Source organism: Frankliniella occidentalis, unplaced genomic scaffold (genome assembly GCF_000697945.3).
Source record: "Frankliniella occidentalis isolate FOCC.00 unplaced genomic scaffold, Focc_3.1 Scaffold94, whole genome shotgun sequence".
NCBI lineage: Eukaryota > Metazoa > Arthropoda > Insecta > Thysanoptera > Thripidae > Frankliniella > Frankliniella occidentalis.
This window is the reverse complement of record NW_026267223.1, coordinates 321,753-336,586: the sequence shown is the minus strand read 5'-3', so window position 1 is coordinate 336,586 and position 14,834 is coordinate 321,753. Positions and strand designations below refer to the sequence as shown.

General features: G+C 49.5%; 1 protein-coding gene and 1 long non-coding RNA gene across 18 annotated transcripts in view; one reads left to right on the top strand and one right to left on the bottom strand.

The window, feature by feature from the left end:
• Positions 1–14,834, bottom strand: part of LOC127749798 (uncharacterized) — a 210,102-nt gene that overhangs the window by 68,610 nt on the left and 126,658 nt on the right. The gene's annotated exons all lie outside the window — the stretch shown is intronic.
• LOC113218380 (potassium voltage-gated channel subfamily KQT member 1-like) overlaps positions 1–14,834 on the top strand; it is a 188,648-nt gene that overhangs the window by 67,368 nt on the left and 106,446 nt on the right. For all 17 annotated transcript variants that reach the window (XR_008011360.1, XM_052269492.1, XM_052269499.1 and 14 more), the window contains one exon: positions 9,939–10,329. Coding sequence is in view for 16 of the 17 variants with exons in the window: in XM_052269492.1 (XP_052125452.1) it covers positions 10,004–10,329 (326 nt within the window). In the remaining variant the exon portion in view is untranslated. The remainder of the gene's footprint in view (positions 1–9,938; positions 10,330–14,834) is intronic.

Here is a 14,834-nt window from a genome sequence, read left to right as displayed (position 1 = left end):
GGGGTGGGAGGGGGGTATCAGAGCTTCCCTGGGGCGGCACCGGACACCCGCGGGAAAGTTCCGCCTTGAGAGGCACACGCCTTACTAGAGATGGGCGAACATGTTCGCATTCGATCAAACTCGAACGAACATCGAGCTGTTCGTGATCGCTCGAACACGAACATGAAGTGTTCGGATTCGAAATGTTCGGACACTTCTCGAACAGAAGTTCGTAGGCGAACAAAATTGAAATATGTTTCAGAAATTCACCTCAAATATGGGTATAATTGAGGGGGCAGAGGCACTTTAATAAATAACTACAAGTGCACACGTTAATGAAGCTATTGGAAACCAGAATGGATAGCTTTTATAACGCGTAAGCAAGAAAAATTGGTAATAATTGTTCGTGTTCGGATCGAATTTGAACATTACATTGTTCGGTTCGGTTCGTTCGAAGAAAAAAATGCTTGTTCTTGTTCGTTCGAATATTTTTGGACCAAATTTGTTCGAGTTCGTTCAAATTCGAACTGGCCTGTTCGCCCATCTCTACACCTTACACAAGGAATCTCCGCCAACCCGGCAGTTACGAAACAGTCCGCAGTCCATTGACATCTGACCTCAGAGAGAAATTGAATCAACGATAGGAAGGTGACACTCTTGCGACCGCTCTGCAGCGGGGATTCAAGGATCCCTTTGAAGTCTGCTCTGGGAAAAGATTATGAATGATGGAGATGGAGGGGGGTGGGGGCTGAGAGAGACTTGGAGTGAGGGGAGAGAGAGGGAGAGAGAGAGAGAGAGAGAGAGCGAGAGAGGTCACCTACAGGGTGGTCCACAGACCCCTTCCTTTATTTTGCTTATACTGTACCGGATGCTGGCGTGCGGGCGGGTTGCATACTCGCACGGGGCCATAAGGCGCCGCGGTGAGCGACGGTAGGCAAGCCCGCCCGCACGCCTGCATGCGGTACAGTACACGGAGAGAAATGAGGTTGCATTCCCAGCAAAGCATAGGTTGTTGGGAACTTAATAGCTGTCACAGCAAGCAAGTTTGCTCTTCCAGCGATCACGTTGCCGTCGTAACAATTCGAAGGCAGCTACGAATCCAGCTGCCAACATCTAGCAGAAACAGCAAGCCGATTTGCTGCATTTACAGTTCTTGTAACTTTTGACCCGGTCCGTGCCATATCGCCATCACCGTTCCCACATTTCACCAAGTGAGGGGCACGGGCCGTTCCCACATTAACTTTCTGAGTTGAAGTGTTCTTATTTACTTATTTCTAAAATTCCTAAAATTAATTTGAACAATCTATTCCGCCAGTTCCTCCGTCCTGTTTCTCCGGTTTAGACGTGTTTTGATTTGTTGTTTCGAGTGATGTGTTATTAAATGAGTGCCGCGTTGAGGTTATGTTTGGTTATGGACACAGTCACTGAAGTGACATTTATCAGTGACAGTTTTCTCCCTGGCTTACTCGCATATGAACTCTATGAATATTGCTTTATTTTAATGGTAAAGTGTTGTTTTCATTTTTGATCACTTTTGAGAGTTTTGAAGAAACATCATACGACAACAAAGTGGTTGTCCAAGATTCGCCCGTGTTGGATTCTGATAAACGGCTAGGTTATGTCACCAAAAATTATTTAATTTGAACGATATTTTTTAACTATTGTGTCATGTGTCACGTCATATGTTTTTAGCGAAATAAAGGGAAACAATATATGAAATACGACCTTTTCATTTCTACGATATCAATATTCAATATGGGGGGGGGGGGCAATATTGATACCACAGCAGATCAGCTTGCACCCATTGCTTCAATATAGATTGCTGACAGAGCAACTCCGGCGATTGCTATTCCATACGCGGCTGACTGGGATTGTAACACCAGCAAATTCCGTTGCTGGATCAGCAAAGAAACATTCAGCAATTTAAGTTTGCTGGCACAGCTAGAAATGTTGTAGGCGCTATGTTAGCAGCCAAAAATTGCTACCGCAGCAATAAAACAGCTGTGGCAGCAAATCTTTTCTCTCCGTGTATAAGTGAAATAAAGGAAAGGGTCTGTGGACCACCCTGTATATCGACGCGTCCGTGCAACAATATCCTATCTGTTTCGCTGCCCCGAAAGACTATCCTATCTGTTTCGCTGCTCCGAAAGACTAGCCTATCTGTTTCGCTGCCCCGAAAGACTAGCCTATCTGTTTTTCGGCGCTGTCTGCAGCGCTGTCTTCTTCTTATTGTGGGTTTGCCAATATTAACGGTAGAAAAAAAGTAAAAACTGCTGCGCGTTCCTTGAATATCAAGGAACAAATGGCAATTTTTACTTTTTTTCTACCGTTAATATTGGCAAACCCACAATAAGAAGAAGAGAGCGCTGCAGAAAGTACCGAAAAACAGATAGGCTAGTCTTTCGGAGCAGCGAAACAGATAGGCTAGTCTTTCGGGGCAGCGAAACAGATAGGATATTGTTGCACGGACGCGTCGATATTCTGATTAACTTCTGATGGATAATTTCATACCAACCACACCCAGAAAAATGATTTCTTTGCCTCAAGTACATTTTCTACTAAGAGTGACAAAAGATTTGTCATTGAATCAACACGATTTTTCCTTTGGAGTAAGAACATTTACTTTATCGAAAGTTATTTTATCTTTGCGCCAAGAAAAAAAATTATCTTGTGTCACTTTTAGTACACAATGCACTACTTGAAACAAGAAATCATTTTTCTGGGTGCAGAACCTGTAGTTTAATTGTCTGTCATGATTTTTTTTGTAATCCGTTGGATATTGTTTTCTAACGTCTGCATGAAACCTCCAAACTCCTCCAACCTTAAGTCACATTGCTGATTTTTGGTTTGTAGGTAAAATAAGACCTAAGCAATATATTTCTATTGATGCTGGAAGTGTGGTATTCCCGATTTTCTTTCCGCCGTTGGGGTGCGGGTCCACCCTCCAGGCTATGGCTGCAGTTGAGCGGGCCCCTCCATTTAGAACGAGGGGAGGTGGTGACGGCGCGGCACTTTGGTGTTATGCCTCGCCTCTCGCTCGCTCGCCGCCCAGCCCCGACACGCCACACCCTGCCTCGCCGCGCCCAAACCCTCCGCATATCGCTCTTACCTATGGACGAGTTCGTGCGCGTCGGTCACACTGTGCGAAAGTCTGAGGTAGAATAAGAGACTCGGAACAATTTCGGGTCTGGTCCTAAATCAGGTGATAGGGACGGAAGTCTGACTGGACCCCTTCAGAATTGTTTCTATTCTACCGACAGTGGTTATTTATTTCGAGATTCTTTATAGCTCCTACTTGGTGTATCATTTTATATCTAGGTTTCCATCTGAAAGCACCTGAACTTCATGAAATTATAAGTTTTCATGAAAATGGTAGTACTTCACACAAATCATTTACACCCTCAGACTCCTTACTGAGGCTTCCGTTTCTTGCCGTTGACAATTTTGTGCAACGGTAAGGTAAAAACGAAATAGTTATAAGGTACCAACCGATTTTCTTGCCGTGATCAACAAAAACGTTTTGATGACAAGAAAAGAAAATATAATAAAAACAATTTCGCTGCCATGATTGAGAGTGTAAGATGCGTAAAGTTTTTAAAATGTTTCCGGTTCCTCGCAAGAGTTTTGACCGGTAACTCCACGTCAAGTTTCCGGCTGTTTTCGAAAAAAATAGCTGTTTCGTCTGACGCTTGCGTGAAACATAAGTTGACAAATTTCCATGTATAAAAATTTGGTATTTCTGATGATCTGCGCACACGGTTAGAAAAACTCATAGAATTTCACAGAGGAAACACTAGTGAAAAGTATTTCCAAAGTCCTTTGGGATTTACGAAAGAACTCCGTAGATTTCACGTGTCGAGTTTAGCTTTGAAACATGTAGACGAATGAAAATTTTTATCTTTAACAACTCTTTTGGTACACAAAAACTAAGGACGGACACGCAGAAAAAAATTCGCGGCTCTGCTAAGTTTTTAGCACCGGGGCTATAAAATTAACTGAATAGACTCGGCTAATTTATTTAGCACCAGGGTTCAGCTTTTAGCCATCCAGTAAATCGCACCGTTTATTACCTGTGTAGCTAATGCCACTTAGCTCTACAGCAAAATATTTTTACACCCAGCTAATTTTTTGGCAAGGGTGTAAAATTGTGAGTTAAACTGATTTGCACGGAACTGAATTTTATTTTTCTGCGTGGAGTCCTCTGGGAATTTCTCATAGTGGTGGAAAGTGAATCTTCGAGAAATGCCAAGAAATTTTTAACAGTGCACCTGATGGTTAAAATTGGTGCCGTACCCTCCTCAGCTTTAATTTCAGCGCAGTATGTTTTCGAAATAACCCCAAATACGAGGTTTTATCACTAAAATTCAGACATTTCCTAACAATATAAGACGGGAAAAGCGTACTGGGAAGTGCTTTCCGGAATTAAATGGGAACTTCACGGAACAATGTTTGCTGTGTGTCGCCTGCGGCCTCTTACTCCAACAGACTTAATTTTTTCGTCGTTTTGTCGCTCTGCAAAAGACCGTCCCGGTGCCAAGAAGCCTAATAGGCGACTAGGGCAACGCGTGCTCGCGCCACCCGACATCCCCTCCCGCCCTCCGACAGGAGCTCCAGACTTGTCCATCTAAAGTTGTCGGCGAGTAACTTACATCTGACCAAACAAGTCACGTCGGGGCTAGTGCAGTGACAATGAAATACGGGACAAGTTGGAGGAGAGAGAGAGAGAGAGAGAGAGAGAGAGAGAGAGAGAGAGAGAGAGAGAGGAGAGAGAGAGAGAGAGAGAGAGAGAGAGAGAGAGAGAGAGAGAGAGCGTGAGAGAGAGAACACGTAGACAGATCATCCATTGAAAGGTATTGCAAAGGTAGCTCGCCGTCTTGCCTGCCTGTCCGCCGCCCCTGCCATCCCCCAGTCCCCCCGGGTCGCCGCCTCTCTTAAACCTCTTGTCCCTTGCTCCGCTTCATTTCTCATACCCGCAGCGCCTTGTCATGCTGCCTTCCAAGGCGACAAGTAGACGACATGTCTCGGCTCCAGCAGCTAATTACCACTCAGCCCCCCCCCCACCCCCTCCATGTCGCTCCTCCTACGCTATCACACTCGCTTATCGCAGCAGGAAGACATTAGCGCGCGTTCAGGGGGACGCGGAGAGGACGCGCGGGACGCGCGCGCACCTCGGGACCTTGCGCCCGCGCCCCCGGGCTGCCCCACCCCTGGCTGGAAATCCCTAAAGCCGCAGCAGCTTTTTCTCTGTCACCGCCTCTTCCTCCCCCACGCACCACCACCGCCAGACGACGCTTTCCTCTGCGCCACGATAGCATTTGGCCTTCACTTTACATCATAATTACAGCTCTGAAATTTCCTTCACGCGTGTCGAACGTAAACACCTTGTTTCGCGCGCTCTTTTCTCGATTCCGAGGGACGAAATCGAATCCATGGCGCCAGCCGCCCCCGGAGCTCCCCCTTATTTTCATTTCCCCTTCCATCCCCCGCCGCTCCGCTCACCCTCCAGCACCAAGATGCTCTCCCATTCAGCCTTGAGCTCGACGCCGTTTGCTCTCGTCAAGTTTATTCCATTTGTCCCGGCAGGCTAACAAAGTAAAGCGTTGTAGTCAAACTTCTCCGCCATTGGCTACTGTTTCTCAATAATAATCCGTTTCCCGGCCGTGGGGCCGCCGCTAGCCTCGCAATAATAAAGTCCACAAACTCGGCCGCACCCAGCCGCCCCGGCCCCCTCCCGGCAGAGCCAGCGGTGATACCGCGAGAGTCGTAAAGCCGATGGGCGCGTCAGTGCGAGTTCGCACGGCGCTCGCTGCGCCCGGGGGCGGGGCTAGGCGAGGCGGGGCGAGGTGGGGCGAGGCGAGACGGGAAGGGCGGGGCGCAGTGTGCACACGCTGGTCCGGCCCAGCCAGCCTCTGAAACCGATGACGTATCGCCCTCGAAGGGGACCGACCGCACGACCCACTCGCACAACAAAGAAGGTGGATCAGAGAGCGGTCGCTAAAGGAAAGACGCGTCGGAGAACGTCCGCGGAAGAAAGACGCATCTGCCTTTCGATAATCCCGACACACGTTCCACTCCACACCCAAAGCTGCTCGCTCTCTTTACGGTGACGTTGCACCGTTTACCAAAAATCACATTTTAATGATTAATTTAAGATATCACTCAAAACGGAACGTCACACCTACAACGAGTGAGGTGTCTCTAAAGTAGGGTCAGTCGAGATCAGCATAAAGCAGAACCATCCTTCATGGCGAAAGCCTCCAACCCGCTTGAGTTGCACGGGAGCGTCGCGCACTCCCCATCTTGACACATGACGACGCCTCGGGACCGCTGCACTCTGGCGGCCCATGTGCGGAAGGCATCAGTCTTCTGAAGCGTGTCCCGTCCCGGCAGCGGGGCAGGAGCGCCCGGGCGGTAGGCAGCTGGAGGAGGCAGCGCAGCGCTGTGGGCTTGGAGCCTACCCCCCGGGCGCCCGGCGAGGGCAGCGCCGCCTGTCGGCATAGCAATACCCCTGTCCCGCGCGCGGAGTACACGCGTGGCTGGAGGGGCAGTGGCGCCCCCGAGCGGTGGGTGGAGACACTCGGGCGAGCGGGCGAGAGAGAGATATAGACTCTGAATTTTAAATTGCACGCCGACTAATTCAAAGATTGTCGAGCTCAAACAAATCCAATTCAATTGAAGCGCGCTGTGTTCGTGTGTTTAGTACAGCAACATATAATACTGTTCCTATTATTTTAATACAGAAGTGTCATCACGCAGTGCACGGAAAAAAAAGGTTCGCTGAGTCAGCTAATATATTGACTGGTATCTGGACAGACAAGCACATAAACTTCTGTAACCACTATATTGTCTACTCTAATCAATCATTGGCTGTGCCAGTCAAAGATAGGTTGTTTGAAGTAATGATTTACGTGCATCAGTAAGGTAGACCTCGATTGATTTAGGTAAGGGATAAGCCCTTACAGCTAATTTTTGACCGGCACAGCCAATGATTGATTAGAGTGGACAACATAGTGGTTACAGAAGTTTATGTGCTTGTCTGTCCAGATACCAGTCAATATATTAGCTGACTCAGCGAATCCTTTTATTCCGTGTGTGCCGTCAGCTGACAATTTTTTACAGTGTGGAGAAGATGGATCGGGGTAAGATGAAATAATTTAAAATGTTGAGCAAAGGGCGCAGAGATATTTGTGGGAGTGAGTTCAGGAAAGGCCGGTCAGCTCTTTCGAATGACCTTTCTCCAGCACTGTCCTGAGGCCTATGCTTTCCTCAAATTTCCGATGCCCCGTTTTCTCATTGTAAACTCACAGGAGCAGCAGGAAATGGGCTCGGCGTGCAGGCGGTAGGCGGTGGTAGGGAAGGGAAGCACTGGAGGGACCCTGGACAACTGGAGCGCAGGTGGCGGCTCCATTCGAGGCCCCTAGCCACTTGCTTTGATCACCGCGAGCAGCATTGTGCCGAAGGGGGAAAACGACTAGACGGATAAAACAAGGCGCAGGAGTGGCTGCCCATGGTGTCCATGAAAAATAAACCGGGCTGGACTCTGGCCAAGACAGTCGAATAAACTGATGTTCTCCTCGCACTCTCAGACTCGCTTAGAACTCTCCTAATTTTTTCTTAGATAAAAGACCAACGCTCTCATAGCAAAGAAATCGTGACGAATTTTTTACTTAATGCGTGATTAACTTTTTAGCGATAAAAAGGGATATTGCCAGTAATTTCCTATTTCTTATTACTAATATAATGAAGTTGTCATACGCTTCTTGCCGTTTCAAGCAGCAGGAATACTGGCAAACGGTCGCTGGTTTTCATTACTTTTTTCCAGAACCTTTTGACTTTATTAGTGACCTTTAAATTCACCTACGCACCCACTTTTCAAAGTGTCACACGCCTCGGGCAGTCGTTACTTCCTCATCAAGAATCCTGAGTGAGGCCTGCCCCGCCTCACTTACCAGCCCACCAACCACGAGGCCCTCACATCGTATTCAATCTTTTGAAAAGCGGAAGAGAATACGTAGGCCAAAGAAACAAAACCTGATAAGCCATTCTCCTGTGACGTGTCCGAGGACGTGTCCAGCCGGCTCCCTGGACCTCTCGAGGGTCATGTGCAGACCCTGCCCCGCTCCGGCCCACCCCGCCTCACAGCTGGCTGTGGTCGGTCTGACCCTTGTAGTACATCGGGGTCGACAGTCAATATTTGATGCTCCAGTATCAATAAAGGGCGTGCAAGGTCCAGGGCGGCGGGGCGGGGCGAGGTGCAGAGGAGCAGGGGGCGCACTAAACCGGCATTTGGAACGGCAGGGCGCACCCAGGCGGGGCGGAGGGGCGCGTCGGCTGCGTACAGCCACTGCTCGGCAATGCAAAGAGGGCGGCCCTGTTTATGACCCCCTGTTCGGATTCGCATCCCCTACCCCTCCCCTCGCCCCTACGGATTCCCGACCCTCTGCGCTGGCAGAGCCACCTTGACCCTTTCGGCAGAAGAACCCCCTCACAGCGCACAGCAAGGTGCAGTTTTTGGCCCGCCCTTTTGGTTTGGCTTTTGCGCGCTACAATGCACCTGCTGCCGGTGTGTACACCAAGCCACTCCGGTCGACTTTTAGAGTTACAAGAAGAGCCCACTTCCAATAGCGACCCAACAACTCTGAATGTTTCAAGTATCCACTCTAAATAAGGACAGTAAATTCTTGAAACTAGAACCTGACTTGAAGGGACATAACGGAGATCTAATACAATACTGTGGCAAGCTAGTTTACTATATGTGTATTGCGGGTTACAATATTAGAAACTGAAATCAGTTATGCACAACCAGAAGTCCGGTGCTAGTCATATAGAAAATGGCCTTAGCCATTATAAGAGCTTGTCAGGATCGTCGCAGCTTAATTTGTGTGGATACCGTGAGGCGCTACGAGAGCAGGTCAAGGTCTCCCTAACAACGTATAGTCTTTGAAGAAGATTTGGAGTGGAGGAGGTAGGTGGTGTCTACGCGCACCTCTGCTTGACGGTCGGAGTCGGACTGCTCCAAGGGCGGCGAGCTCCCTGTGCTAGGACAGCAGGCAGGCGCTGCTCGTTATCGATACAGCCTCCCTAAGGCGTCCCTAACAAGCCCCTACACAGTCTACACGACACTGCCCCCACCCCCCTCTTTCCCCCTTCTTTCAGTTTCGGCCCTCACATTATTTTTTTTCCTCCCCTTTTTCGATTGCAGTTGTTATATAGTTGTGGAATTCTCCTTCCGCCGCGTCCTCCAACCCTTCCTTCTCTGCCCACGCGTCTTTCGGCGCCACTCGGCAGTCCCGCTGTGTCTCGGGATGTCTGATTTCGTGCATTCCGTGCTTTTTCTGAAGGAAGGGAGGGGAAGGATAGAGTTCAAGGGACAAATAACGAGTCGGTCCGGGAGGAAAAAAAGGGGGAAGGGGGGCTACTCGTGACCTATGGAAGGGGGGAAGGAATGAGTGTTGTAGTCATAAAAAAGAAAACCACCCACCCTCATCAAAAAACAGCACATAATCACACGGAGGACAGTGAGTGCGGCGAGTGATTGTATCTCCCCCCCGCCCCACTACTCTGCTCGCGTGCGGGTGGCGCGGTGACTTGGAGCGCCGTCACACACCACGCCTGTGAATTGCCCTCCACTCTCACACACTCTGACTACGTACACAGCCCAACTCATTTGTACAGTTTGGGCATTTGGCTGTCTTAAGGGGGGGCGCTGCTTTCTTTCTAGCGAGTTCTGCTGATTTCAACAAAGTAATCAAGCTACGCCTCTATCTTGTTGACTTCTGGTGAAAGGGGACATTGTTCACAGAGATAAGCTTCTACTTGTACCAGGTGGCTGATTAACCCCGCTCATTTTCGTAGTTACGCTGAACTTCGTGCACAAGGGTGGGTCGGGTTGCCCACTCGTCCAGCCGTACAGCATAACTACCATAATCTGTCTGACATGGTTCTCCGCTGTTCGGCAGGCTGCCCTCGCCTCGGTCCCAGTGCGCGGGCTGCGCAGGCGGGGTTCCCTCGCCATGGCTAGACCATGACCACGCCGAGCCCTTCCCCGCCCGAGTCGCTGCTGGGGTCGCCATGGTCCCGGCGCCGCATGCCGCCCCCCGCCCTGGCGACCCACGCGCCGCCCCCGCCGACTGGAGCCCTCCCAGCGGCTGCCCCCGCCCGCAGGACGGTCGAGTTTGCCTACCCGGACGACGACAGCCACTCGGTGGACAGCTACCCCGACGAGATGGCACCCGGTGTGGCTACCGTGATGGGGGCGGTGGAGACGGCAGGGTATGGCGGCGGCCTCGGCGGCGGGCTCACGGGCTCGGCGGTGCAGCGGCGGGCGCACCGCGTGCAGATCAAAGAGAGGTAAGCAAAAGTAAGGGTTCGATCAGAGAGTACGTCTGTTTATCTCAGGTTCATTCGGTAAGTTACGAGAGCTCAGCGCCTGCGAGACTCGAGGTAGGCCATCCCACAGTACACGTGTGCACTGCAGCCGAGATGTTGCCTACCCATCCGGCGCTATGAGGCTATGGGCTGAACAAGACAGGTTCGTAACGGCGCATGACGGAGGCCTTTTATGAATGAACCCCAATAATATGGCGGGTCCGGGCGGGTCATCAGACACGCAACTTATCACTATGGGGCTCTAATTTAGTGGCACCGCACATTGTTGTATAATTTTTAATTCTATTCATCCCTATTGATTCGTCGTTTTTACAGAAAATCGAAATAGTTCCATGATGTATGTAGTAAATTTACAATTCAAAATTGCAACATTACAAGCACTACGCAATTGACTTCGAATGCATGGACTAGCAAAAATTGTCCCTTTACAACACGTATGGTAAATTACAAAATATGTGGCAAAACATTTAAATTTGCATAGAATCTTTTTCACAGCCCAATGAATATGTATCTTTAGATATTCTTTTCCCAACAGCAAAATTGTTGCGCATACAACATTTGGTAGATTGGACCTGAAACAAGGTGAACGTTGAGCAAAGGAATGGGATGTGCTAGCCATAACCCAGCAGGGTCCGGGGCTTTTACGTCGCTCCACGCCCCGACCCGCCCGCCACCGCACACCTCGGGGACCAGTGTATCTCTCGGCGCGGAAATAAAGGAACCTAAACAGCCGCGAACTAGCCTATGAAAATTTAACGCGGAGGGCGAAGGCGCGGCTAGGGGAAGGAGGGTGGAAGAGGGGGATGGCAATCACCTCCTTCGGAAGCGGCTGCCTGCCGCGCGTCGCTCAAAAAGTGACGAGGGGAAACGCCCCCACCCCTACCCCTATCCCGCTTAGATATCTCTCTCTCTCTCTCTCTCTCTCTCTCTCTCTCTCTCTCTCTCTCTCTCTCTCTCCCTCTGTATCTCTCACACTCTGCGTCCCTTCGCGACATACTCGCTTCACCATTTTTACGACAGTAGTGCTGGCCACCGGTGCTTTGCGCCGCGCGAAACTCCGCGGGTGAGAATATTGTGTCGGCAGCGGGCAGCAGAATAGCACCACGGGACAGGCGTGGAGCCGCATGGATAGGCTGCCGAGGCAGATACGTAGGCGTGGTTCAAGAACAAGCGTTGATAGCTAAACATTTAAAAAAGCTCGCGCTAACGTGGAAGCAGATGATGCGGCTGTAAATGATGGCCCAGTATTGTTGACAGTACGGGCGGTCATGCTGGTTGGTGACCACAATATGGTCATTGGTGACCACCGTCAACGCTACCCATCTTGCCCCACTCCCTCTATAATAATATTATTTTAAAAGGGCCAAGGGCTAGTATTGTTGACAATACTGAGCCATGCTGGCTGGACCTAAATGTGGTCATTGGTGACCATCGTCAACGCTACCCATCTTACTCTGCTTTTTCTCGCTAGTTCAGAAATAGTGTTTTAATCGGGGTTCCCATTTAGCTGTTGTAGAAGCAGTGATACTGGGAGTATCATCTGCTAAAAATACAGCTGCAATAAATATGAGCTGAATGCCAAAATATTAGTCCTACAAACCTTGGTTTGATTCGGCAGAAATTTTTTCGAAAAAACTTAAACGTTAACACCTACAGAACTTTTATGCCTTTAAAAGATGTGATTTCACACCTTTGTTTTACCGGTGTACCAAATTCTTTTGAACTAAAGCCCATACCTCTAATCCCGTTGAATACCTTGTTTTTTTACGAGACAAAGTTAACTTTGTTTCAGTTCCTTTTCTCAATTTGTTCTCGTGTTATCGTGGTCACGTAAACGTGCAGTGCACGCACACACACACATGCGCACAGATGTGAAACTTGTCGGTTCATTGTAGAAATAGGCTTCGCTATCTTGCTGCCGCCAATAAGGCAGTGCTCCCTCTCCCAGCTTAAGTTCCGGTCAGTGTTGCAACCGGAAAATTAACACACAGACTCTGGCCGGAAACTGAAAGAGCGAGAGTGATGTATGGGGGATACAAAGCGCCGCGGGAAAAGAAAGTAAAGAAAGTGCGTTTCTTTGCTGCCTCTCCGCCCTTTTTTGCTGCCGCTATTCTTTACTTTTTAATTGAGGGCCAGCTTTGCCTGGTCGAGGCAAGGCGGGGCTTGGCCGGCGCGGGGTGGAAAACGGTGCAGGCGGGATGGAGACGAGAGCGGGAGCCAGACCAGTTTGCAGCACCGCGAACGTAATCAGGGTTCGTAAAGTGCGCGGCCTAGAGACCCCTCCCCGCCCCGAGCTGCTCTTAGTCCAGCTAGTTGTAGTGGCTGCACCACGTGGAGCCTGTGAGCCTGCGAGCCTGCGGAGCTCGCGGCCGTGATTTCCCCAGAGCAGCGGCAGGCAGTACATGCAGGCGGGCGGGGTGGCGGGCTCGGCCAGCCAGGGCCGCCAGCCGGCCGCCAGCCCGCGAGTTACAACCGCCAGGCGAGCTGCTCCTGACTATTGCAGCCAACAGGTGAGGGCAGGCGGGGCTATCACTTACACCTCTGCTCTCTGGCTCCTCTCGGCCCCCCACCTCTCCGTGGCAGCCCGGCAGTGTGATAAACACAGCAATGGAGCAGCTGCAGCAGCAGTGGGCGAGGACCGGTGCAGTAGGTTCATTGTAGTTTGGTCAGCCCGACTCCCATATAATGGCGGGATGATATTCATATGCAAAAATTTTAGCGCATAAGTTGCAACCCTTAACTAGGCATCAAAGCTTTCCAATAAGACTCGGACGTTTGCCACACAATTGAAGCAATTCTTTTTGATTACAAAGAAAATGTTTTGCAGCTACAAAAGCACCAGGTCAATGCTTTCGTAGCTTACAAGGAATTTGCTAATGCTTTGGAGGCTACAAAACCAAAATGCTTCGTATAACAAAGAAAATGCTTTTGTATAAAGGAGCATGAAAAGGCTTATTCGCAGCTTACAAACTAATTTGTTTGGAAGCATTTTACAGGGCAAACCGTCGTTTTCTTCGCTAATGCTGATTAGTGAGAGTAGGGCCACTTGTATGGAAAGGCGTGCTGACCTGGACTAGGGTCAGTCCCGAGGGGTGCCTAACTCAATAACAATGTGTACGCCGGATTACCAAAGTTTACCAAAGATTACCAACAAATACAAGACATGATTCACCTGCACTCTAAATCTAGTTGGCAATTCTCTCTCCCGAGAAAGATGAATGTTTGTGCACATCTTCGGTAGTTCTTAAGGGAGCAGTAGCACTTCCAGACGGATTTTAGGATTTCATAAAATTTAAGGTGAGTTATTGATCTAAAATTCGTAGTTCTTCTCGGAAAATGTTTACCCTAGTTCATTCCAAAGAGTCTGATGTACTAATGCAAAAAAACTTAACGCTATCATGGTCTTTCAAGCACTGTAGATTGACGTGCATGAAAAACTTTCCTTCTTGCGCGCACGGTTCAAGTAAGCTACAATTACTTCCCCTTCCTATGGAGGTGTTCTCACGCTCACAAAATTGATAGGGGTTTGTCACCTTGTACAACTGTTAAAAAATGTTACAATCCTTACAAACAAATCAGATTGTAACTCTGTAGCGACTTTGGCAGCTTTGCAATGCAAAGCATTTCGACACTTTGGAATAAAAGGCACGCAGTTCAACCGCTGGATCCGAGACCCACGCAGTTCAGCCGCTGAATCCGAGATCCACGCAGTTCCTATCCCTGTAGCGAAGAACTGCGGCGATCTCGGATCAAGCGGTTGAACTGCGTGGATATCGCATCAAGCGGTTGACTTGCGTTTATTCCAAGGTGTCAATTTGCATTTTTTTTAATTTAATGGAAAGTTTGTGCTTACAAAAACATTAGACACATTACACTTTGTGCGCAGTTTATCCATGTCACCAGTGCTGCTCCTCCGTTCGGTGCGCTGAGAATAGACATAGGGCCAGCGGCGATTAACCTGCTCTGCTTCTGAATGAAATTGACCAGCGAGGCGTCAGCGATACTGTATGCATAGCAGAACGGCCACGCCCCGCCCCATATGATGAGAGCTCCCCCCCCCCCTTTTCTCTCTTCTCCCTGATCACCCCTCACTTCCTGTCGTCTCCGGTAGCCGACATCGCATCGCAGAGCCCCTATCCCCCTCCTCTCCTGACTTCTCCCCGGAGCCGCCCCTCAGATCAGGAATGCCGGCCGGTCAGGACGACGCGAAACCGCTTCGACGGAATGTCAGTATGGCCGGACTGGACCGGAAACTCCTCAAGGGACTCCAGGACCTAGCCCCGTTACCCCTACGAGCGCAATCTACCTCTATTCTACGATGTTTGCCTACAAATGTCAGATATGAACAGAAGATTTTTGAACAAGTACAAATTTTGCGAAGACACTACCAAATTACGCGAAATTACATAAATAAAAGTACCAAAATGTGAATCCAAAGGTGTGGGGTCGAAAATTTTAAATAATTT